Source organism: Gekko japonicus, unplaced genomic scaffold (assembly GCF_001447785.1).
Source record: "Gekko japonicus isolate JY-2015 unplaced genomic scaffold, Gekko_japonicus_V1.1 scaffold3890, whole genome shotgun sequence".
NCBI lineage: Eukaryota > Metazoa > Chordata > Lepidosauria > Squamata > Gekkonidae > Gekko > Gekko japonicus.
This window is the reverse complement of record NW_015172135.1, coordinates 1-26,395: the sequence shown is the minus strand read 5'-3', so window position 1 is coordinate 26,395 and position 26,395 is coordinate 1. Positions and strand designations below refer to the sequence as shown.

Here is a 26,395-nt window from a genome sequence, read left to right as displayed (position 1 = left end):
CCATTTTCTCCGGGGGAACTGATGTCACCTGGAGATCAGTTGTGATCCTAGATCTCCAGCCACCACCTGGAGGTTGGCAACCCTAGGGGAATAGGCTGCCCTGCTTCACACCGCAGATGATGGTGGGTTCCTGGTTCCAATGTTGATTTTGCATTAAAAAAAAGGGACTTAGCGCAACAAGGAGAAGGATTCTAAAATGCATTAACACCCACTCTTTGGGTGCTGGTTTTCTGTTTGTGGGGTATTCCTATTTCCTATCATAGGAGGATGTTCCAAAGCATGATCCTGCAGACTTTTTCTTTTTGTAAAAAGCACATGAAAACCAAATTTGACAAAGGTTCTGTAGCATCCCGTTTGCTTGTTCAGCTAGTTCCCTATTTGCTGGGCATGTTTTGTTCCAGAACAAAGGGCATTCCAGAACACGGCCCTCCACTTGCTGGGGTGCAGCCCATTCTACCATTTCAGGTCTCCGCTGCCTTCTCAGCTTGTGGGAAATAGCCTGCTGAGATCCAGGTTTTGCAGTCCTTGTTTGTCTGGGGGGGGGGGGGAGGTCTTGTGCCACATAGTGGCACGAATTAAAAAATAGCGTCAAGGGACCATGACATGTAGGAAGCAGAGGTTTGGATTGTCATAGTGCTAAATCTAATGACGACAAATGCAGAGACCCGTTCACCTGTCATGTGTGAGGAGTCCCCAGTTTTGCTGAGGTAGCTGAGAATTCCTCTTGTTCAGCGTGCCCTGGCTGTGGATCTTGTAGTTTTGTACTTTGGGAGAGTGGAACTACTGCTTCTTTTGTTTCATTTGGTGAGAGATTTAAAACAGGCAGAACAAATTGGCCCAATAAGAAGGACCTACTCTTTTCCTGGCCTGGATAACCCAGGCGAGTCCAATCTCATCGGATATCAGGAGCTAAGCAGGGCCAACCCTGGCAAGTCCTTGGAAGGGCGACCTCCAAGGAATACCAGGGCCAGGAGGCAGAGGCAGACAATAGCAAGCCAGGAGCTAAGCAGGGCCGACCCTGGCAAGTCCTTGGAAGGGCGACCTCCAAGGAATACTAGGGCCAGGAGGCAGAGGCAGACAATAGCAAGCCACCTCCCTGAAATGTCCAAGCCCCACTAGGGGTCGTCAGAAGTCAACCATGACTTCCAGGCACACCCCTCCCCCCCCCAACAAATACCAAAAAAGAGAGAAAGAATGACGTACTCTTCGAAAGATATCACTTCTTTGACATCATTATTCCTAGCGTCACAACCATGCTTTGTATACTCTTTGCAAAAGTGCATCTTATACAGGGTTATGCTTCTCAGTGGCCACTGATGACTGCTCAGCCATTCTCCTGCGTTGTTTTCCAGCTGCTAACCCTACCGTGAGCCTTTCTTGTGACCTGGTCTGAGCTTGTATCTAGCCTGACCAACTGGAAAGTGCATCATATGAGACAGCCTGGTGACCCCCAAAGGCCAGTGGGCCCTGCCAGATTGAGACTGCAAAAATAAGAGAAATAGGAGCGCACTGTGTGTTTGCAAGAGGGAGGGAATGTGTGCACAGGCACACCTGTGTTGGCGCTGGCCGTGTTGGGAAAAATGGATAACCCAAGAAACCTAAATGGAAATTTGGCATCACTGGTCCAACAGTAATAAAATATTTTTCTATTAGAACACTGATTATTTGTTGGGCCTTGATTAAACTTTCTGAAATTAGTTGTTGGAAATGCTACTTTGTTGATGTTCTCTGTGTTTAAAATATGTTTCTCGTATTCCCCCCCCCAAAAAAAACCCTGCAGTGCATCTCACGTGGTGGTTTCTCTTGTCGAGAAGTATCCAAGCTATATGATTATTAATCTGGATAAGGTAAGACTTCTTGTTTACATAAACAGCTGTCAGATATTAGTCATAAGCTTTTACTAGGCTTCCAATCTTGATTTGGTGTAGATTGTTTATGCATTTAACAAAAATCTCCCCATTAAATCATTATTTACATTGGAGAGAAACAAATGGGTGTAAATTATATGCATGCAACTTGTAAACATGTTATGCTGTTAAAGTGCCTTTCCCCCCTTTCATGTGTGAATTTTGTGTCCCCTTGGTGTTTTTGTTCTACAAAGAAGTAGACTTTTGTATTTATACGTATTCTTTGCTTGTTTGTTAAGCTGGACTACTGTGCGAGTTTAAAGAACCTTGAGACAATTTCTGGGAAACCAAACTACAAATTTATCCAGGTAAGCTGGATTTTTTTTGGCTATCGTATCGTAGTTGCAGAAGCTGGAATTTTCAGAACAGAGCACTGGTTCTGTTAGTGTCACAGTTTCATTCAAAACAGCTGTTTTCCTTCAGATACCTGTATATATCAAACTTGCTACAATTTAGAAAAATAGAATATGTGACATAATTGAAGAGTGGGCATTTACCTGAAAGCTGTTATTGGCTGCTAATATGCTTTTCCTTTGTTTGGTTTTTAGGGGGATGTCTGTGACCCCAAGTTTATCAAAAAGTTGTTTGAGACTGAGAAAATTGATATAGTATTACATTTTGCAGCACAGACCCATGTAGGTGAGCATGGCAACTATACCTCTGCCTGTGGTATAAGCAATAAAATATTCTTGAAGTATTTTTGCTCATTGTGGGTGGGAAGAGAATAACTTTAATCAGACATACAATATATAACATTGAGAGATACTGTTAATTTCATCTTAGTGAAGAGAGGAGATCCTTTGTGCATGTGGGTTCCAGGTCACAGTGGCTTTAAAAATCAACAGCAGCAACTTAAATTGAACTTGGAAGCAAACTTGCCACTGGAGTAACTGCCTGGCAATGCAAACGAGTGCAGAGATCCTCCAGTTGTAGCCCATTGAAGTCATTGGGCTTAGACTTGAGTCACTCTGAATTAGATTGCAGGGCAAGAATTGGCTTGATTGGTTCAAAGAGTTCAATGTCTGTTAACAAGTGTGTCACAGTACTTTGCACCAGTGGAAGTTCCAAGTAGTCTCCAAGGGCAACCACGTGTAGAGCACATTACAGTAGTTCTGCTGGCTCAGTGCAGCAGGGTCAGTCCTGTCCGGAAGGGAGGAGAGCCTCTGAACAAAAATGCACCCATCCCAACAAACCACATGGTAGTGTCTAGGAATACTGCTAAGCTTTTCACCTGCGTGGAAATGGAGACTGCAGGCTTTCTTTCCCAGATTCTCATTTTTCTTGCTTGTGTGTTCTGGATGTTTTGGGGTCCCCCCCACCCCGTTCCTCACATGTTTTGCTCCCTCTAGTGGTTGATTTGCTATTACGTTGTGTTATGTCTGGCATATCTCCCTGCAGGTTTTTTATCAGATTGACCACTAAAGGGAGCAAAATGTGTGGAACAGACCCCCCCCCCACACAACAGGAACACACAAGCGAGGAAATGAGAATGTGGAAAAGCCTGACGTCTGTCACACATACAGTAAATCAATCTCTTGTAGGAGATCGGAGTCTCATGGTTATCATTACCCCCATCTCAGCTTGGTTCAGTTCTTTTTTTAAAACAATTTTATTAGGATATATTAATAAGTCAAACATACATCACTTTACCAACTGTCACATATCCTTTTCTCCTAATTACCCACCCCTTCTGACTTCCCACAGTGCTCCAACCTCCAGCCCAAATCTTGTAGTCCCCTCTTTTCCCCTTACCCGTTGACCAAATTCTACAGGTAACATATCTTTAACTATTGTTCTTATACATTTAAACTTATTCTAAATATCATTCTTTTTTTCAGTAGTTACCAAAGCAAAATAAGGTGTTTTTTACATCCCAATATTTCTCTAAATAATCTTTGAAGTCTTTCCAGTCTGCAAAAAATTATTCTGCTTCCAAATTCTTAAGCTTTCTTGTCATTTTATCCATTTCTACTATAAAAAGTAACTTTTTTATCCACTCCCAAATTTTGGGAGTTCTTTCCTATTTCCACCATTGAGCATAAGTCATTCTAGTAGTTGTAATCATATACCACATCAAAGTCTGTTTTGCAATGTTGACTTCTTCCATTTTAAGTCCCAGAAGTAGTATTTCAGGTTCTTTCTTAAATTTACATTTCATAATGTTCTCCATCTCTGTATGGACATCAGCCCAAAAGTTTTTTGCCTTTTCACATGTCCACCACATATGGTAAAAAGAGCCCTCTATTTTCTAACATTTCCAACATTTGTTTGACATATTACTGCTTATATTTGCTATCTTTTGGCTTGGTTCAGTTCTAAATGCCAAACACTTTCCCCGTTTCAGGGCTGCTGTGAGGTTACCTTATGACCTGTGGTAAATTAATCTAAAATGCAATGGCGATGAAATGGTTTCATAACATGTTTACTTGGTATTGTGGGCTGCGATCTAGAAAAACTGTGCAGCTCGGTTCTGTGAATGCAGTGGACCTTCTGATGGTTTTGGTACTGGAGCAGAAACTGCTTCCCTTGGTGCCCACACTGCAGCAAGCTACTTTTTAAACTTGGAGTTTCAGAAACCATTTCTGAAGCAGTGGTTTGTGGGTGGAGTAGATAGTATAATTGGGGGGGAGTTGTTTCTGTTTTCTACGAAGCCCCCCAGTGAGCATGGGGCCTCTGCTGAACTGTGGCTGATGGTTCTTGATTCATTTCAGTGCCTGGGCTGAAAGTTTGTCTCCTCTTTGGATTCTATTCCTGAACTTTAGATCTTTCGTTCTGGCACAAACTTGAATTTCGCTATGTGAACGTTTATGGAACTTGTGTTCTGGTTGGGGCGGCTTACGAGGCCAATGTGGAGAAGTTTGTATATGTCAGCACGGATGAAGTTTACGGTGGAAGCTGCGATAAGGTGAGCTTGAGTTATTATAGGAGGCTTTTTATGTCTCTTGGCTGCCTTCAAGATTTAACTGTTTTACGATAACTATAAGTGAATAGAAGCTGGTTACTTTTTGATTTTTCAGTGGCACAGCTTATAAAAATGGATATCTCTTTTCTGAAGCATGGTAAGACCCGGCGTGGTGTAGTGGTTAAGAGTGGTGGACTCTAATCTGGAGAACCGGGTTTGATTCCCCACTCCTCCCCTTGAAGGCTGCTGGGGGACCTTGAGCCAGTCTCTGTTCTCTCGGAACTTTCTCAGGCCCACTTACCTCACAAAATGCCTGTTGTGGGGAGGGGAAGGAAAGGCGATTGTAAGCCCCCTTGGGACTCCTTAGGGCAGAGAAAATCAGGGTGTAAAAACCTACTCTTCTAAGAATTTTGTCTTCAAGGGGTGGGGTGTTGGACCGTTAGGAGATACTAGAAGAAGGAAAGTAACAAAGTTTGAATCCAGTGGCACCTTTAAGACCAGCAAAGTTTTATTCTGGGTATAAACTTTCATGTATATACGCACTGGAAGAACTAAGGTAATACTACACTGAAGGAATGTGGTGGTACAAAATGTGGCCAGAGTCAGACTTTGTTCCCATTAGCTTTAAAAGGCACAGAACATTCCCAGTACTTTGGTATCTTCCCAAGACTCTGTCAATATCAGAGGTCCCCAACCTTTTTGTGCCTGTGGGCACATTTGGAATTCTGACACAACATGGTAGGCACAGCAGCAAAATGGCTGCTACAAAATGGCTGTCGCAGGAGGCGGGGCCAGACTCAAAATGATTGCCACCCCTAAACCTCAGTAATGCAGTGCAGATCCTTGTGCTTTGGTGGCAGATGCTGCCAAAGCAACATTTAAAAAAAAAAAAGATCTGTGCAGCCAATCAGATTGCAAATATGAGTGATAATATGTCTAATAAGTGTTGGAAATGTAAAAAAAAAGAAGGTTCTTTTTACCATATGTGGTGGACTTGTGATAAAGCAGTGAATTTTTGGACGGAGGTCCATAATGAGATGCAAAATTTTTTGAAATGTACCTTTAAAAAAGAACCAGAAATATTACTTTTGGGTCTTAAAATGGAAGAAGTGAATATAACAAAGAGAACAATGATATGGTATTTGATCAAAACAGTTAGAATGACTCATGCTCAGTGTTGGAAACGAGAACGAACACCTGAGATTTGGGAATGGATAAAAAAGTTGCTGTTTATGGTAGAAATGGACAAATTGACAAGAAAACTCAACAATAAAGAAGAAGAAGAATTTTTTGCAGATTGGATGGACTTTAAAGAATACTTAGAAAAACATTGGGATGTTAAGAATAATCTATTTTGTTTTGATAATTATTAAGAAATAGAAAAACTTGGAAATAGTTGAATAGATGATGATAGTAGTTAAAGAAATTGTTACCTATAAAGTTGAATATATGATGAGGGTAGTTAAAGAAAATGTTACCTATTAGTTTTGTCTTCTCTTGTGATCTTCTTTATTTCTTTCAACACTTGGGACCAGAAGTTTTTAATTTCTGAACAGGTCCACCAGCAGTGAAATAAGTCACTTTTGGATCCGCATCCTTTCCAACAATTTGGGTTACTTTGAGGATACATATGTTTCAATCTGTCTGGGGAGAGGTACCACCTGGTAATCATTTTAAAAAATTGTAATCTTATATTGAATACTTTTGATTTGTTTGAGTAGGAGCTCCAAATGTTATACTAATGTTGTTCAGTTAGATTTGTTTTCAATATAATAGCGCATTTGTCTTGCTGAGTATACAGAAAAACTATTTTCTGTCCAGCTCCTGAGCAAAGGATAAGAACTTGTTAAATTGAGAGGGTGTAGGAAAAAATTGTTCAGGCAGAGTAGGCAAAGAAACGCTTCTATGTGAAACGTACTTCAGTATTTCCTGGAGATCATCAGTGGATTGGCTAGTACGGTTGGTAGTGGAAAACACCATTGAGTCGCAAATGACTTATAGTGACCCCCATAGGGTTTTCAAGGCAAGAAAGTCTTGAGTGGCCATTGCCTGCCTCTGCGTAGCAATCCTGACGTTCCTTGGTGGTCTCCCATCCAAACACTAACCAGGGCCAATCCTGCTTCGCTTTCCAGTTCTGATGTGGCTGGGCTGGCCTCAGGACGTAACTGTCGGCAGTCATCAAATATGACGCACTTTCAGTAGTTAAATGACCACATCCCCTGTCTCGTGTTTGTAGTCTTATTATTTGCAGACAAACCTAGGATGGTTTCAGAACTCTAGGAAAAAAAGAAGAGTAAAGTATAGTGAAATTTGTTGTTCTAGGAATTTGACGAGTCATCGCCCAAACAGCCCACAAACCCTTATGCAACATCGAAGGCAGCAGCTGAACGCTTTGTCCAGTCTTACTGGGAAAGATACCAGGTAAGAGGAAACAGTAAACAGGTAACAGGAGCTGCGGTGGCTCAAGTGGTTAAGACGCTGAACTGCAGGCTGTGGAAGGTCAGTAGTTCAGCAGTTCGAGACCCGGGTTGCCGCATGACGGAGTGAGCTCCCGTCTCTGGCTCCAGCTCCTGCCAACCTAGCAGTTCGAAAGCAAGAAATTGCAGGTAGATAAATAGGTACCACTTCAGTGGGAAGGTAACAGCGTTCCGTGCGCCTTGGCGTTTAGTCATGCCGGCCACATGACCACGGAAACATCTTCGGACAGCGCTGGCTCTTCGGCTTTGAAACGGAGATGAGCACCGCAACCCTAGAGTCGGATTCGACTGGCTTTCGAGCAAGAGAACCTTTACCTTTTACCTTAAGAGGAAACAAGCCTTGAACTTCCAGCTGCTTGTTGGTGTTCAGATCAGTTTCCCCTCTAAGCTGAGTTAGTGTGAGCTAGCTCACAGTTTTTTAGCCTCCGGCTCACACATTTTTGTCTTCTTGAAAATATTCCCAATAGGACTAGGTACCCAGCTAAGTATGGCTCAAAACAGCTGGTAAAGCGGTGAAATATATTTAAATACCTTAACTTTTTGATGGACTTGCAGAAGGTTGATATCACCAAGTTACGATTCTTGAAAATATTCCCAATAGGACTAGGTACCCAGCTAAGTATGGCTCAAAACAGCTGGTAAAGCGGTGAAATATATTTAAATACCTTAACTTTTTGATGGACTTGCAGAAGGTTGATATCACCAAGTTACAGATAAATGGCCGTTTTCCTGCGTATTAAATCTGACAGTATCATTTCTCTGTGGTCTTGCACATTTATGAGCTCCCCAACTGGTTGAAGATCTTCAGGAGGCGCCATGTGGCTTCTCGGTTTGCCAGGGCTTTTGGTGGGGTATGAGCAGCAGGCATCTTTTAGTGGGGGAAAGACATATTTGGGTCCTCCCCCCCTCCATTGTATTTGGTTTTAACTACTACTTGTAAGCTGCGTGAGCCAAGAGGAAAGGCAGTGTGCTGCCCCAGCCAGCTTTAATGTACAGGCAGGGTATAAATATTTTAATCAAATTAATATTTCCAGTGACAAATAGAACTCTAACGGGATGCAGCTTCTCTGTGGGGTTGGTGGAGATAAGCTGCCATCTTGTGGATTTCTTGAGCTGCTGCGCTGCAAACAGTGTCCTGGTGATGAGCTCCGGCCATGCCTTCGTAACATCCCTGGTTCCATGGGGAACAGCCACGTGGTCTTCAAGGGAGGTGACCGTGGCCCCGGCTTCCACTGCCGCCTTTCTGTTGCTCCATGTTGGAAGCAGGCAGTTCTTACCAGTGAAACACAGGTGCAGACAAATTACACTTTTCAGGCACGCAGACTAGATAAGAGTGCCTAAAAAGAGTGAGAGCCAGTTTGGTGTAGTGGTTAAGTGCGCGGACTCTAATCTGGGAGAACCGGGTTTGATTCCCCACTCCTCCACTCGCACCTGGCTGGATGACCTTGGGCGAGCCATCGTTCTGACAAGAGCTGTTCTTGAAAAAAAGAGCAGTTTCTGTCAAGAGCTCTCTCAGCCTCACTTACCTCACAGGTCGTCTGATGTGGGACGGGGAAGGAGTTTGTAAGCCGCTCTGAGACTCCTTCGAGTACGGAAGGGAGGGGCATAAATCCAATCTCTTCTCAGAGGTCATTTCGGGGGGGATTGCAGGGGATCGCAGTTCCCCCGGGTGATGAAGCCCCGCCCCCTGCTTCCGGCTGCCCCGCTTCCGGCCCTCATTCAGCCAGGAGGAGGCAGGAGAAGAGGGAAGGTAAGTTGCTTCCTCCCTGCCTCTCCCCACCCCTGCCTGCCTGGGGCCAGGGAGGGCCTTCACGGGGCTTCCTTGCACTCCCGCCGGCCGGGACCGTTGGGGGCGGGGTGTGTGGCCTTATGACACACTTCCGGTGATGTCAGGGGGTGTGGCCTTATGACACACTTCCGGTGATGTCAGGGGGTGCAGCATATGCTAATGAGTTATGCTAATGAGTTCCCCTAGCTCTTTTTCTACGAATTGACCCCTGTCTCTTCTTCTTCTAAAAAGTATAGGTAGAGAGCAGATCACTGGATAAATAAATTCCTTAGGCAGTAAGGATTATTCCATTCTTACACTTTTTGAGAAAACCAGGCTCATTATTGTACTGTATTATGGAACTGAAACCCCAAGTCTGTATTCTTCTGCCCAAATGTATACGGGGACACACTTGAAACTGGTTTATACCCTTGGTCCCTCTCAGTCAGTATTGTCCATTCAGACCGTAAGCTTGTTATGGTTATCAGATGCTCTGCCACTAAGCCACGGCCCCTACCGCGGCGGATACTCTCTCAAGATGTATTAAGAGCACTGCTTACTGTGCAGGGAAAGACCGTAAGCTTGTTATGGTTAGTCTGATTGGTTATTCTGATACTCTTGCTGTCTGTTTTAAAGTTTCCCGTCGTTATAACACGGAGCAGCAACGTTTATGGACCCCACCAGTTTCCTGAAAAAGTAAGTGGTGACGAAAGAACTCCCTGGTAGTGCCGGTAAGACTCCGTACAGTTATCTATTCCATTTATATTCCAGTTTTCTCCCCGATGGGGATCCGAAGCAGCTGACATCCTCCTCCTGTCCTCCTACCCTTATCTTGTCCTCAAACCAACCCTACGAGGTAGTTAGGCTGAGAGTGTATGAGTGGCCCAAGGTCACCCAGTGAGCTTCCATGGCATGGGGGGGGGGGAGGATTCGAACCTGGGTCTCCCAGAGCCTAGTCTGACACTTCTAACCATTACACCACACTGGCTGTCTCGTCCCGTGGGTGTAGCTGTCTCTCCAGCACAGATCTTCGTATGACCCTTGTTAAATTTTGTTTCTGATTTCACAATGTCTGAGTTCTCAGTGTTCTTTCCAAATCTGAGGAGACGCGTCGCCACGCTTGGGGGTGTGTGAAGCTCGGAGCGAGGTGGTGAATTCTTCCTAGCTTTCTTAGTGTGGACTTGGGCAATACTGGAAAGTGGGTCTCATTCACACTGACCACAAACAACAATATCCCACCCCCGTTCTTCCTTCCGTGGCAAGCCACTGATCAGTGGGATTTTAACTTTTGAAGTGGCACTCTCTGTGTGCAGCCGTTCGTCTCTCACTGAGATAAGCTGGAAGACTCTTTTCTTGCTAGATTTACATACACAATTCTCTCTCACACAAAAAAAATTGCAGAAAATAATTTGTGGTATTATCTAGGGCATATTCTGATTAATCTTAAATATATTGAGTCAAGGACAAAATTTCTACTTGTGCTAGGGCTCTTGTGCAAGTGGAGACGTAAGAAAAAGACTGTGGTAGCCGCTCGCATGAAATCAAAGTGGTATTATATTCCCGCTTGTGTTTCCACTGGCGCAAGATCTTGTGCAACCAGTTTCTGGGCATTATACTATATACAGGGGGAAACATAAGGTGTTGCACAGGATCCTGCGCAGGTGGAACCGCAGTAAGTCTGTGTATGTTTCTGCTTGAAACTTCTCTGGATTCAAGCCATTGTGTGTTTCCTGCATTACCTTCTTAAACAAAGAAATTGTCGATGTGTTTCCCTGGAACAGTCTGAATTATCAAATAAACTCTCTCTCTTTTTAAACTTCCTTCTCAGGTTATTCCAAAGTTTATTTCCCTCTTGCAACAGAACAGAAAATGGTATGTATCAGCACCATATTCATTAAAAAAAAATTATTTGGCAAGATGAGTCAGTCAATACTGGCATGTTTGTAGTTGGAACACCATGGCTAAAAATCTGTTTGATACCAACTGAAGTCCTGATAACTGCTGTACAGTCTGCACACTGTACACTCTGAATATTCTGATAACTGCAGGGGTTGTACTCCCTGAATAACAAATCCGGGGTTGCAGTATACAGAGTCAAAAATAATAACAAGAATACTGCGCCTGTTGCTCAGCCTGTTGCATGTAACTTTGAAGAGTGGAGAAAAGAAAATTGCCTTCTGCGAAAACTATTGAATCCCTGTGGATTGTCTATGAAATGATGAAGACGTCTTATTGTTTGTCGATGTAAGAAGAAGTTCTCACGAAACGGAACACACTCCGGAGAATTTTGTCCATCACCATCTGTTATAAAAAGAAAACCATTGTTATTTTTGAGATAAAGATTGTATTTTTGTATACTTAATGGACTGAAGAAAAGTTAAGAATATATGTATGCACATTTGGGGTTGTACTCCCTTACAAGGTTTTCCAGCTTGCTTTGTTGGCCAGCAGAAGCCCTGTATAGGTGTGGCGTGACGTGAGTGGAGAGGAAGTGGGCGTGAGCGCTTTCGTCCCACCTATGCACGATTGCCATCTTGTGACGACTGAGTCTATGTGCTTAGGCAATGTACATGTGTAGGGCTCGGGAATGTGTGAAAAAGCCGTGTTCCCTGTCACAGGGACGGAGCCTAGGCCTCCAGATACCCCCCCGCCCACGAGCCAGCGTTCATGCATGGGTAGGATGGCAGAGCCAGTGGGGTTGCGCCCATTCCTCCTCTGCACATGTTGGGGATACATGTAATGTCTGTAGAGGGCTGGATTTGTTGGCCCTTGCACAAAGTAAAAATGGAGGCCATATTTGTTAACGGCTTCCTTCGGTCGTGGAAAGTCGCAGCCGGCTTACGGCGACCCCTGGAGGGTTTTCAAGGCAAGAGACGTTCAGAGTTGGTTTCCCACTGGCTGCCCTCTGCAGAGCAGCCCCGGACTTCCTTGGCGGTCTCCCATCCAAATACTAACCAAGGCTAAACCCTGCTTAGTCTCCAAGACCTGACACGATCAGGCTAGCCTGGGCCATCCAGGTGAGGATACTACTCTTCCTCTAGATACATGTTAATTAAGAGAGCCAGTTTGGTGTAGTGGTTAAGTGCGCGGACTCTGATCTGGGAGAACCGGGTTTGATTCCCCACTCCTCCACTTGCACCTGGCTGGATGGCCTTGGGTAAGCCGTAGTTCTGATAAGAGCTGCTCTTGAAAAAGAGCAGTTTCTGTCAAGAGTTCTCTCAGCCGCACCCACCTCACAGGGTGTCTGTTGTGGGGAGGGGAAGGGGAAGGAATTTGTCAGCCGCTCTGAGACCCCTTTGGGTAGTGAAGGGCATGAGTATAAATCCAATCTGCTCCTTCCTCCTCCTCTCCTAATTCTGCTCCCTTTGCCGTTCCCCAAACCTCTCCTCCTGTGACATAGTTAAAAGCATCTACATCAGAGCAAGAAAGTACTCGGTACTTAGATAGCAATTTTGGGGTTCACGGTGCTTCAGTGCATTGCTCGCATTCAGGCACCCTCTCAATTCTAAGTCGGTCGATAGCACCCACAGTTGTGGTTTGGTTTGGTTTGCTTTGCCGTGTTTGCGTGTTTCCACCTCCTCTTCCCTGTGGAGTGCATTCAGAAACCTTCAGTTAAGCTTCTGTTTGCTATAACATCCAAATTTGCAGGCCCACAGGCAACGGAGTAGTGTGGGAAGGAAACAGCAAATTGGTGTGTTTTGACTGACGGCTTCCCAAACAAGGAAACCTTCAGTCATGCTTTGCACATGACAAACGACCCATGCGCTTGATCTTTGCAGATAAAGAGGATGGGGTGATTTCCGAATTTGGCCTTTGTCACAGCTCTGTAGCAGTATCCTCTCCGTATGGCAGCTCCGCGCGGAGGGGGCGGGGGGGGGGGGGGGGGGGAGGATGGAGGCAGGCTGAAGTGGAGAGAGAGTCATTTGTTCAAGGTCACCTGGCAAATCCATGCCAGCGGTGAGATTTGCTCTGCAGACCTGGATCTCAGCACTTTTCCTGATGCAACACCAGCTCCTGCCCGCTTTAAGTCACAGAATGAACAGGTTCTCTCTCCGGCAGTGGGCTTCGTTTGGCAGTTCGTAACCTTGCAAGTCTAACTAGAATATCACAATAGTTCCCTTGGGGATTGTTTGTTTTTTTACTCTTGAATCATATGAATGAATCCCGTCTTCCTTCCTTCCTTCAGTTGCATTCACGGTTCAGGACTGCAGAGGAGAAACTTCCTGTATGCCAGTGATGTCGCAGAAGCATTTCTTACCGTCATGAAGAAAGGGCGGCCTGGTGAAATCTATAACATCGGGACCAGTTTTGAGCTGTCTATTACCCAGCTTGCCAAGGAGTTAATCCATCTGGTGAGTAATAAACAGAATTGGCGACTGGTCATTGGATGCCACCACTACATAAGGAACTGAGGGTTGGATCCTTAGGTGTTCTCCTGCATTCAGAAGCCGCCTTCTGGTCACGGGAGGATTTTTCTGAACCTGGGGGTGGAATGTTGCTTTAGAAATATGAACCGAAGCCCAGAGAGAGGGGTTCTGCCTGTATAGGGGATTGCACCAACGTCTTGCTGTAGCAGAAGCAGAAGAATTGCTGTGGGACTTGTATGTAATAACCAATGTAAAGCTGTTCTTCCTCTTCTCGGCTGCTCAAGGCAGCTTATGATTCCAAACACATACCACGCGTGGGAGAATAAACCCCCTCTCCTAAAGAAAATGCCTGCAGCCGAAACCCCATTACGAGCCCGGCAGATCAAGTGGACTTGCAGCACCCTTCTGCCAAAGTCTAGAGGCAGGGATACTACTTTGTAGCGCCTCACCTCCTCAGGGAGCCCGTTCCACGAAGTGAGAGCTGTCGTGGAAAAGGCATGAGTGCTGTATGAAACCAGGCGAGCTCCCTTAAGTGGAAGCCTAGCCCTTTAGAAGAAGCCCGAGGACCGTAGATGGTAAATGGGGACAATAAAGGAAGAGACAGTCCTTCAGCCCCGAGGGTCTTAGACCATGGAGGCTATTAAAGGTCCTCACCAGCACCTTGAATTGGGCCCAGAAACAAACCAGCAGCCAGTGTCAAGTGATTTAAACCAAGGAAGATGAGTTCCCGTCCACTAGCCATCCTGTCGTTTTTTCGGTGTTTTCCAAAACCTCCCAGTTCTTCTATTGGGGAAACCTAGAAAAAAGTCCTTGGGGCAGGCGGGCAAAAGTTTATTTCCTGGCCTTCACATCTCCAAACCTTCTGTACGGGGTGGTTGTTATAGGAATAAAACAGAGGAGTTCCATGAAGGAAGGGCAAGATAAGAAACATGCCAAGTAAGGAAATAATTACTTCTATGCCTTTAACACAGCAGAATTCAAATCCAGTTGTATGTTTCTTTGAATAAAAGCTTTTGGTAATTGGGACCATGGGTATAGTTAAGAACAGAAGAAGAGCCCTGCTGGATCAGACCAGTGGTCCATCTAGTCCAGCATTGTGTCTTACACAGTGGCCAACCAGTTCCTCTGGATGGCCAGCAACGGGGCATAGAGGCTGAGGCCTTCATAAGAACAGAAGAAGAGCCCTGCTGGATCAGACCAGTGGTCCATCCAGTCCAGCCTCCTGTCTCACTCAGTGGCCAACCAGTTCCTCTGGATGGCCAGCAAGAGGGCATAGAGGCCGAGGCCTTCATAAGAACAGAAGAAGAGCCCTGCTGGATCAGACCAGTGGTCCATCTAGTCCAGCATTGTGTCTTACACAGTGGCCAACCAGTTCCTCTGGAGGGACAACAACAGGACATAGAGGCTGAGGCCTTCATAAGAACAGAAGAAGAGCCCTGCTGGATCAGACCAGTGGTCCATCTAGTCCAGCATCCTGTCTCACTCAGTGGCCAACCAGTTCCTCTGGAGGGACAGCAACAGGGCATGGAGGCCGAGGCCTTCCCCTGATGTGGCCTCCTGGCTCTGGGTTGCAGAGGATTAGTGCCTCCGAATGTGGCAGTTCCCCTCAGTCACCATGGCTAGTAACAATTGATAGACTTATCCTCCATGAATCTGTCTAATCCCCTTTCAAAGCTGTTTATTGCTGTGTGTTGTGGAGTTAGGGACTAGATTTTATTTATTTATTCAAATCTGTACCCCGCCCTCCCAGACCAAGGCTGGCTCAGGGCGGCTTACATAAAATCAGCAGAAAACGTTTAAATAGTACAAGAAAACATTTAAAACGGTATTTAAAAGATTACAACCCCATCATAAGTGCTAGTTTTGCTATTGTAGAATTCGTGATGGCTACCATCGACTCTCTCTTCCCATGGCCGGCACAGATCTTCTGTAGGTGTCTTTCAGGTGTCGCTCTGGCGGCTGGCACAGTTGTTAATATAAGTTCCAGGGCAACGGGGCTTCTCTTCCTAGTTGTTACAGGTGGCAGCGGCTCCAAAAACCTGGCGGAAGAGCTCCGTTTTGCAGGCCCTGCGGAGCTGTAGGAGGTCCCGCAAGGCCCTGATCTCTGGGAGCTCATTCCACCAGAGCCTCAGTCCTCTGTTAAACTGATGTTACTTTAATTTCTAGAGTAAAGTATAGTTGAATCTTTGGTCCTGTTTCCCAGGAAGCTTCAGGACTCTGCTGGTGCTGTGGCCCTCTGGTACCGATAACCCTGTACATAACTTTGGCCTTACAGGACTTTTGCCTTCTGGAATGTTTACACACTGTCAATTGAGAGATCAGTGGCGGAACAGTTACAGAGTTTCCTGGAGAATGTGTCAGCCCTAGACTCATTCCTGTCTGGTTTCTGCCCTGGCCATGGGATGGAAACGGCACTGGTTGCCCTTACAGACAATCTCCAGAGGCAGCTGGCACTGTTGTTACCGCGAGACCTGACAGCAGGGCTCAACATGGTTGACTATGACCTGTTGACCCACCCATAGGAGCAACATGGGGTGGCCTTGCAGTGGCTTACTTCATTCCTCCAGGGTCGGGGACAGAAGGTGGCACTAGAAGAGTGGGTGTCACCTCGTCACCCTTTGGTGTGCGGGATCCCTCAAGGGGCAATCCTCTCTTCAATGTATTTAACATCTATATGCAACCCTCCCCCCCCCCCGGCCCAGCTGGCATGGAGCTCCGGGCTGGGTTGTCATCAGCAGGGGTCATTTCCTGCAGGAGCGCACAGGAGCAGAGCTCCGGCAGTAAAGAGCCCAGGGGGCGGGCACTTGCAACAAGCCCCACCTCCTGCTCCCAGCAGCCCTCAGTCAGAGCAAAAAGCAGCCAGGTAAGTTGCAGAGCCGGTCCAAAACAGTCCAGTGGCACCTTTAAGACCAGGTTTTATTAAGGTACAAGCTCTCCCTCCTCTGTGAGGGCGGATCTGCACGTTCCCCCCCGCCCCAATAGCTAGCAATCCAAAACAGTCCAGCGGAGCCTGAGCGGTGGGTGTGGCCTTCTGACACACTTCTGGTGATGTCAGGGGGTGTGGCATATGCAGATGAGCTCCTATACCCTAACCCTAACCCATTGACAGCGCACATTCAGCCAGTGCTTCAACAGCTGCACTGGCTCCAGGTTGGAGACTGGATCAGGTTCAAGGTTTTGAACCCTAAACGGTCTGGGACCAACGTACCGACAGGAACTGCTGCTCCTGGTGTGCCCCCCAAAGAGCATTATGCTCTGGGGAGGAAAACCTCCTGGTGATCCCCGGCTGCCCTCAGTCAGAGCCAGGTGGAGCTCTCGGCCTAGCGTGCCCTGTGGGACTTCGTGCAGTTCCACGGGGCCTGGGGTTGAGGGCAGCAGCGGTGTGTCGTCGAGCCTGGCCTCCTCCCCTCCCCCTTCACAGGGGAGGTCATAAATTGGTCTCCAGCGCCCCCCGAATTAGTTGTGATTGTGGTCGTTTTAACTGTTTTAAACTGAATTGAACTATTATCTATTGATATATGTATTTATCGAAACGTTGTACGCTGCCCTGAGCGCTCTGGGGGGGGGGCGGTCGGTTTATAAGCTGAATAAATAAAGTAAGCCCATGTAAACCCATTTAACTGCACTTCACGGTTGTAAATTAGAAACGTGAGGACCCAGGATGTGTTAGAAATGCATGCCTTGCATTAAAATGGTTCTTTTTCTGATTGACAGATAAAGAATACCAGCTCAGAGTCTGAGACAGAACATTGGATGGATTATGTTAAAGACAGGTAGGGCGTTCACAAGTACTAGGAATATTTTTGTTGGTGTTTTGTCTTCATCCTTGTAGTTGTAGAAAATATTCCCGTGTGCCCCTGGATTAGAGATGTGACTTCAGTTTGGCTGCTGCCATCTGATCTCTCTGCTGTATTTAGTACTTTTATATTCCTCTTGTATCTCTGCTTCATGAGTGTACCAGTGGCAATCCATTCTGAAAGCAGTGGAAAACACTGAGCATTACCTCTCAAAACCTCTGGGTATGGATGCTTTTAAAAATAATAATAATAATGAAAACGTTTGTTAATATTTTATAAGGTTTACAACACAACTAGGAAATATTTACAATCAGTGAGTTATAGTCATTGAACTTGAGCGAACATACTAGCAGTAAGTAAAACAGTAAATTACCGACATGCTTTTTCATATGACTGGTTTTAGTAATGTTTATGAAGAGCGGCTCACCTGTAGTGAAGCTAGGAGGGTCTGTGTGGAGTCAGAAGACAGAACTGAAGTGTCCCCGAAAAGTGCAAAAAGGGTGATCTGTGTAGGTTGAGAGTAATCTATATAGGCTGGGGAGAATTGAGGTATAAGAAAAGGAGTTGTGGGTGGGTAATGGATTATACAGGTGCTGGCAAAAGTCTGGTGGTGGAACTCAGAGAGGACAACCATGAAAACGTCAAGCACCACTTAACTTAGCACACTTAACACAGATGGCTCCAGAGTACTATGTGGGCCTTCGGCCGCCCACTGGCCACGTGCATCTGTACTGTTCCGAACGAGTTCTCGTGATTTGCCTTCCATCAAACGTTTTCCCTTGAGACCTCAACTGCTAGAAGGTACCTCGAGGCGTTTCTGTGGTCGAACAAGGTTTTCCTTTTCCAGAAGAATGCAGAAACTACTGAGCCCGGAAAGCAACCCAGTTAAACACTGCAATCAAATAGCACGTAATAGCGACTGAAATGTTACAGAGGCTGGATTGTTCTTGTGTCTCTCCGCCCGCCCCGCCCTTTCTGTAACGATCCTGCCTGTGTGCGTGCTAAGAATGTTGGGCTGTGGCAAGGGGTTTCCCTGATGATGAGTTAAGGAAGGCCTTGGATCTTGAGCCTGGATCAAAAAGATGGGGGTTTGAATCATCCTTCAGCATTCATTATCTGTGCTTCTACCTCACAGAGCTGTTAGCATGTACACTGCAATACTTGGATGAATATCTGAGAAAGCGTGGCATGCACACCAAAGCGTATACCCAGAATTAAACGTTGTTGGTCTTAAAGGTGCCGCTGGACTCAAGCGTCGTTCTACTGCGATGCTCTGCAGAGTTAACTCCCGTCTGGGTTTGGACTGGAATAATTCTGCGTACGATTGCACTGATCCTCACGTGATCCCTGTGGATGCTGCCCTGACACCCTTGGGGCACGGACGACATTAAAACTTGGTTACTTTTTGAACAGAGTTTTGACTTTGCCTACACGGCCACTAAAGTGCCGTGCTAATTACAAGCCGAACTACTGGTGACCGCAGCCACGGATCCATCCCTTTTAGAAGCGTCTGCAGTTGTTTAGAAATGGCCACAAGGCCCTGATCCAGAACACAGCATACGGCATTGCAGCCCCAGGAGCTCCCCCTCCATGCCTTTTCAGTTGCCAAAAGAGCCCCCCCCCTCAAATCTGTGCGCCAGTTGGGGCTTGTTTGGTGTAGAGCCAGTTTGGTGTCGTGGTTAAGTGCGCGGACTCTAATCTGGGAGAACCGGGTTTGATTCCCCACTCCTCCACTTGCACCTGCTAGATGACCTTGGGCAAGCCATAGTTCAGGCACAGCTGTCCTTGAAAAAGAGCAGTTTCTGTCAGAGGTCTCTCAGCCCCACCTATCTCACAGGGTGTCTGTTGTGGGGGGGGGAAGGAGTTTGTAAACCGCTCTGAGACTCCCTTGGGTAGTGAAGGGCGGGGTATAAATCCAATCTCTTCTTCTTCATAGCAATTTTTAGAGAACGACAGATACTCTTCAAATGGCGTCAGCAGCCACGTGGTGGGCCCGAGGGCACCCTCACTTGTAGTTTGGCCTGTATACATTTCTGGCCAAATGCTGCAATGCTGATACGCACTCAGGGTGCTAAGTCACGCATGGTGACTAACTCCCATTGTCCTCGTGTGGTTCAAGAGCTGTAGGCATCTCGTCTGCGACTCGAGACCTTTTAGCAGCTTGTACGCGCCAGTCGCGTTTGTGACGTAAACTCTGTTTTCGCACCTTTGATATAGGGGTCTGGGGGATGGAGTGGTATCGGCACAAGGGCTAGTGCAGAGCCAGGGGGTCCTGGAAGCGCCGGACTCGTATGCACGTTTCGGAAGCCTTTCCGAATCTCTCACGAATTACCTGAGGTGGGTTACCAATTTAAACCCCGGTCGTCTTTTTTTCTCACGCTACCTTTTGAAGACCTACAAATGACTTGGGATATCCGATGAACTCTGGGAAAATGCACGGCTTGGGCTGGAGACCTAAAGTGCCGTGGAATGAAGGAATAAAGAAAACAAGTAGGTGATAACCGGCGATGCATTGGTCGGAGGGGTTCTTTTGGAGAGGGAGCTTGAACGATGCTGTTCATAGGAGTGGGCAGCTGCAGATTGTAGAGGAAGCAACACAAAACATACCCCCCCCCCCAATTACATCCAAATATAAATGTGACGCTTAATGAGATGGAAGGTATTAGGTGGCGTGTGCTGGGGGGGGGGAGCTAGTTGAATGTGAGAATCTGGATTGTCTGTGTTACAAACAGCTGTTTCTTGGACCCAGATATTAGACCAAATCAAAGAATACATGGGATAGGATATCCCAGAAACCTCAGAAGCAGTCCTTCTCAATCTGTGGGAGAGTAAAACAACTCCTGAAGCTCCTAGAGACCTCGACAATTTTGTATTTTTTGTATACTGTACACATTTGTGAGCCGCCCTGAGCCCGTTCGTGGGGAGGGCGGGGTAAAATAAAATAAAAACAATGCTGACACCTGTAGCTTCAAATTGGAAAAAAAGAATCCCTCCCTAGCATAAAACAATGGCATACCAAACTTTTGGGAGTATTGCACGTTAGATAAGATTTCGACTGACATACTTAGCCACAGAAATAGCACAGCTCAAACAGATTTAATAGAGAAATGTTACCCATTATCAAGCAATTTCTGGACTGACTTATCTGATTATATCTTGTCATTTTAGAATAGCTACCACCGCTTTTCTCCGTCTGCTTCCTCCTTCTCCTAATGTCCTTGTTTTTGTGTATCATATATGTTTTATATATGATATAGAACAACATTGGAATTGTACGTCTTCTATTAATATTGTGTCCTTCCCCTAAAGAATATCCATTGTATATTTATAAGATTTAACATATTGTAATCTCTGATCAAGCTATATATATATATCTATGTTAGTGTTGCTTATCTGTTAATCTATAGTCTTATATTTTAATAAAGTATATAATTTTTTTAAAAAAAGAAGAAATCTCATAGAGAGAAAAAGAACAGCTGTTCCTAACAATGTAACCTCTCCTAATCCTAGAAAAAAGCGAGAATCCAGTAGCAGCTTAAAGGTAAAGGTTCCCTTGCTCGAAAGCCAGTCAAATCCGATTCTAGGGTTGCGGTGCTCATCTCCGTTTCAAAGCCAAAGAGCCAGCACTGTCCGAAGACATTTCCGTGGTCATGTGGCCGGCATGACTAAACACCAAGGCGCACGGAACGCTGTTACCTTCCCACTGAAGTGGTACCTTAAGGACTAACAAAATTTGTGGTAGGGAATGAGCTCTTTTCTCCTGCTGCAGACAGACTAACACGGCTGCCCATCTTGATCTGTCTCTCAAGCCTGTAATTTCATTGGGTCTGGTCTGCAGAGGGTAGCTGGCTAACTTTTTGTGTGTGTTCACTAGTTGCGGCTGGTGCGTCTGTAATTCTGTTTGGGCAGTTTCCGGTGTTAACTTTAAATGCTCCATGAAGTTCATAGGCTGGTTTGGAAATGGTCAATATAGCATTTAGATTTCAGATTAACATTTGTTTTGTGGCACCCGATTGTCACAAGGGTGCCCAGCGCCATAAGCAGTTAGCATCATTGAACGGTTTCATATGTGCCAGGTGGTACACTAGACCTCCTTTCCACCTTTGGGTTAGCAGGGAATAATCAAGGGCTCTGGTCTGACGAATCCTAAATAGTCAGTGTTGTCCCCCTTCCAATAATAGTTGAATTCTAAGCATCTTAAACTCCATGCCTTTCTGTTTCCAAATCCTTAAGACTGGCTGATTTCCTGGCTTGAAGTTTTTCCTCCAGTTCGTCACAATTGTGAGCCTCAGAAATAGCTTTGGGGCTGAATCCTGCACATGCATACATAACAGAAACGCCCACTGAATTTGCTGGGATAGGTGAAACCGTGTAGAGCTGTTCTGTTAGAGTGTATATGCTGTTAACTTCCTAATATTTAAACAACCCTTTCCTTTTCTCATGCTAGTTGAATGGTATCAAGAGAACTTCCATAACTGGAAGAATGCAGAGAAAGCTCTGGAACCGTATCCTGTTGTGGAAGAATCGGGATGACTTCCTGTGCTGCTCAGTTTGAAGGAACAAAATGAAGGAAACCGTTCTACCTCCCGAGACCCCACAGTGTTATTAGAGGGGGAAAATAACTCTACCGAAGGGGCAAAAGTGAAGATGCCGTGTCTTCAAGAAAGATGAAATATCAAGCATCAACGCTACCAAGAAGGAAAATTGAAAGGAATTTGGGAAATCTTGCTATCTTTAGGGACCATCTTAATTCTAGAGCCGTCCAATGCAATACTGAAGCTTTAAAGTATTTTTTAGTAAAAACCTGGAATTAAAGCCATATTTGTTAATTGTACATTTCAGGACAACTATTTTGTATTAAATGCATTGTTAATTTTCAAAGAAAGTTTTGGGTTCTTTCTGCTTTAAATGCATTGTTAATTTTCAAAGAAAGTTCTAGGCAACCCTTTCGGGTTCTTTGTGCTCCTGGATTTGTATAGTCGCAGAAAGAGCAACGTTGTCTTTACTAGTTAGGGTTAGGAGCAATCATTTTTATGATCTGTTTCAGAACAAGTGTTCTATGATGCTATGTAATCAGTGTTATTTTTAAACCCCTGAAATGTGTTAAATTATGCAAACAAGAGTAAAGCTCAGAATCTCTTAGGTGTAGAGCCTGTATCCCGTGGCACTTTTTCCCGAGATTTTCAGCTAGATTTGAAATGGGAGATTTTCAGCTAGATTTGAAATGGGAGTGAACATAAGAACATAAGGAGAACCCTGCTGGATCAGACTAATGGTCCATCTAGTCCAGCATCCTATTTCTCACAGTGGCCAACCCGTTCCTCTGGAGGGCCAACAACAGGGCATAGGGGCTGAGGCCTTCCCCTGATTTTGCCTCCTGGCTCTGGGATTCAGAGAATTAGTACCTCCGAATGTGGAAGTTCCTCTTAGTCACCGTGGTTGGTAGCCATTGATAGACTTATCCTCCATGAATCTACCTAATCCCCTTTTAAAGCTGTTTATTCCTGTGGCCATCATTACATCCTCTGGCAGCTAATTCCACATTGTAATCATCCTCTGCATAAAGCAGTATTTCCTTTTGTCCGCCCCGATCCTACTGCCCATCAGTTTCATTGGATGCCCTCAAGTTCTTGTCGTGGTATAGTCACTGGTTTGATTGTTTTGTGCATCAGTGTTAGAGCTAAGCAGCATGTTTGTGGTTTTCTCTGTTTCACACCATTCCTCCTGAGGTTACCATGTGCCCCTGTTTCCTCCTGTGCCTGTGCAGCATCAGCTGACACTGAGGACCCAGCCAAATTGGCTCCATCCTATACTTTACCTTGCAGACGGCATTGTTTTGATGAGGTGCGGTCTTGCATCATCAGCAGCAGCCTCTGCTGTCACAGACATACTCTTGATCATGGGAGTCCAAGAATACAGTGACCAGCCACGCCAAAAGGGTTATATAGTTATTGAATCATTTCTGCGGTTCTGCTGTAAGGGATGCGTGTTTTTGCTTTTCTTAAAACAGATGCATTCCTGAGCCACTGATCCCAGTTTCAGTGCTGCCCAGGCCACCTGTGGAGCACTTCGGTCTAAATGTTTTTCTCCCCTGTGGTGGCGCGTGTATGTGCAACACTCTGACTTGTGAACTGCCTGGCTCCAGGTCCCAGTGGCTACACAGAAGCTTGAGCCATTCCGGCATCCAGCACTACAACGGTTACGGGCAGCCAATCAGAGAGAGTTTGTAACACTGACCGAATGACAGCAGCTCCCTGCTGTGTGCTCGTCATTCACATTTCTATCCCACCCTTTCTCCAAAAAAGGGTGAGAGCCAGGGTGGTGTAGGGGTTAGAGTGTTTGGACTCTAACCTGGGAGACCCAGGTTTGAATCCCCGCTCTGCCTTGGAAGCTTGCTGGGGACTGTTGCAGAGTTAGGGCCTGGTTTGAGCCTCTGTCCTCTGTTAAACTATGTTATATTTCTGTAGCAACTGTCCTCTGTAGTTGAATCTTTGGTTCAGTGTCCCAGGAGACTACAGAACTCTGCTGGTGGCTGTGGCCTTCTGGTACTGATAACCCGGCCCGTAGCTACAGTGGGGCACCTCGGGGCTGGGGCCCCCAACTTACCGCCCAGGCCTCCCGACTTTCCATCCAGCTGGTTTGTTTTATTTAATTTTGTACGTGTGCCGTGGCCACGCGGAGCCGAATAGTCGACCGACCCTGCCTGCCGGCAGTGTACCTCTGGTTGGCTGCAGGGGGGACGTGCCACAGGGCCTGTCTGCTTCCAACCCCAGCCCCCCCCCCCATCACTTTTAAAAACTTTTTACTCTCTTGTTGCTCCTGACACCGTGCGCCCTGACTTATTTAAATGCGCCTCGAAGTTTTTGTGGTTTTTTTTAAAATCTGGCTGTGGCCCTGCTGATAACCCTGTACATGATTTTTGCCTTAGAAGATGTTTATACATTCCAGAAATGAGCGGTGTCACCATCAGAATCAAAGTGGAGAGGGTATCTGAAACCAGCTTCCCTGACCCTCCTGGACTTTCTGAGAGCTTCCTGACCCCAGACATGGAGAGAAGGGGGGGGGGAGATTTGGGTTCTGGTCAGTTGAGTTCTAGTTTGGCCTACATCACATTCACAATAGTCCTACACGATAGGTACGTCAGCAGTTATAGGTTCCAAGAAAGGTATATACCCCTGGATTAAGGGGTTGGCTATCTGTAGCTCCATGAGAGACTTTGGTGGCTTGTCCAGAATGTTCTGAGTTTTATACAAGTGCACTATTTTATGTACTGAAATATTCTCTGTTGAATATTCTCTGTTGAATATTGAAATGCTACAAAGTGTTTTCTGACTTAAGAGAGCGTAATGGAATGAATTTAATTTTGGTTTAGAATGACCGTCCCTCTCCCTCTCTTTCTCTCTCTCTCGGTGCAATTGGGATCCCTGCCAGCTTCTCTCCCTCCCCATTGAACAAAGCGGGGACGGGAGTCCATGAAAAGGTTCCTGCGCTCCTAATTTCCCCAACAGGGACCTTGGGCCAATTACGCTGTCTCAGCCAACATATCTCACAGGGTTATTGTGCGGATAAAATGGAGGAGAGGAGAATGATGTAAACCACTTTGGGTCCCCACTGGGGTGTGTTAGGGATGGGCACGAACCAAACCACAAAGCAAAGTTTGTCATGGATTTTACCGTGTTCATGGTTGGCAAATGGAAGTGTGTGCTGGGTCTACTGTCATGAACTTCCACAAACTTTAAGGCAGTTTGTGGATAGAGCAGAAAGCAAGTTTAAACCGTTGCTTTCTATTCCCCCAAAAGTTGCAAAAAAAGTTGAGCGGCAGGAAGAGGTGCTCCTGCCGCCCAGTTGTTTTGGGCTGTCTTTAATCTTTAAAGGGACTTCACAAGACAGCCCGAAAAACAGATGAGCAGCGAGGAGGCAGCTTTTTTCGGGATGTCTTGTGCAGTGCCTTTAAAGCCGTCACTTAGCTGGGGTTTTTTTTTGGCTTTCTGCAAACCCCGTTTCAAGGGACTGCGGTCCCTTTCAAAGAGGTTTGTGGGGCCATGAATCGGTTCTGTTTTGTAGTTCGGACATGAATGGCATATTCCCGGTTCGGTGGCTCAAGTGGTTAAGACGCTGAACTGCAGGCTGTGGAAGGTCAGTAGTTCAGCAGTTCGAGACCCGAGTGTGCCGCATGATGGAGTGAGCTCCCGTCTCTGGTTCCAGCTCCTGCCAACCTAGCAGTTCGAAAGCAAGAAATTGCAAGTAGATAAATAGGTACCACTTCGGTGGGAAGGTGACAGCGTTCCGTGCTCCTTGGTGTTTAGTCATGCCGGCCACATTACCACGGAAACGTCTTCGGACAGCGCTGGCTCTTCGGCTTTGAAACGGAGATGAGCACCGCAACCCTAGAGTCGGATTCGACTGGCTTTCGAGCAAGGGAACCTTTACCTTTACCTTACCCATCCCTAGTATAAATGAATCAAACAAATAAAAGAAGGGTCAGAAATAGTTCTCCCCCCCCCTTTTTTTTTTTAATCTTTACAACAACTCTGTGAAGGTGGTTTAGGCTGAGTGTTTGTGTCTGGCTTAAAGTCACCAAGAGTGAGCTTCCCAGCACAAGTCGGGATATGAATCTGAATCTCCCAAATCTAAGTCAGACTAAACTACCCCCTCTGCACTGCACTGTCTCTCTGCCATGAGTCTCCCTCCTGGGGGATAGTGGGCAGATCCCCTCGGGATATTCAGAAAGGTAGCAAAACATTTCATGCAAACTGGCCCTGACCCGGACAGCCAAGGCAAGCCTGATCTCATCAGATCTCGAAGACTAAGTATGGCTGATCCTGGCAAATACTTGGACGGGCAACCTCCAAGGAATACCAGGGCTTGCAGGCAGGCAATCAAGCCACTTCTCTGAAACATCGAAACCCCACTCGTGGTCTCCAGAAGTCACTATGACTTTCAGGCATGCAAGCAGACACAGGCACACTGCACAACTGAGAGCCAGTTTGGTGTTGTGGTTAAATGCGCTGACTCTAATCTGGGAGAACCGGGTTTGATTCCCCACTCCTCCACTTGCACCTGGCTGGATGACCTTGGGCAAGCCATAGTTCTGATAAGACCTGTTCTTGAAAAAGAGTGGTTTCTGTCAGAGCTCTCTCAGCCCATCGCCCATCTACCAGAGTAGCCTTGGCTATT

The 26,395-nt window shown here is 46.0% G+C and overlaps 1 protein-coding gene across 1 annotated transcript in view; it reads left to right on the top strand.

Moving 5' to 3' along the window:
* The window catches only part of TGDS (TDP-glucose 4,6-dehydratase), a 23,254-nt gene extending 1,156 nt beyond the window's left edge, over positions 1-22,098 (top strand). The window contains exons 2-13 of the mRNA XM_015421015.1: positions 402-465; positions 1,781-1,847; positions 2,147-2,215; positions 2,456-2,546; positions 4,670-4,812; positions 7,132-7,230; positions 9,691-9,750; positions 10,883-10,926; positions 13,241-13,406; positions 17,136-17,194; positions 19,611-19,708; positions 21,666-22,098. Coding sequence (XP_015276501.1) covers positions 402-465; positions 1,781-1,847; positions 2,147-2,215; positions 2,456-2,546; positions 4,670-4,812; positions 7,132-7,230; positions 9,691-9,750; positions 10,883-10,926; positions 13,241-13,406; positions 17,136-17,194; positions 19,611-19,708; positions 21,666-21,751 — 1,046 coding nt within the window. The 3' untranslated portion in view covers positions 21,752-22,098. The remainder of the gene's footprint in view (positions 1-401; positions 466-1,780; positions 1,848-2,146; positions 2,216-2,455; positions 2,547-4,669; positions 4,813-7,131; positions 7,231-9,690; positions 9,751-10,882; positions 10,927-13,240; positions 13,407-17,135; positions 17,195-19,610; positions 19,709-21,665) is intronic.
* The last annotated feature ends 4,297 nt before the right edge of the window (positions 22,099-26,395 follow it).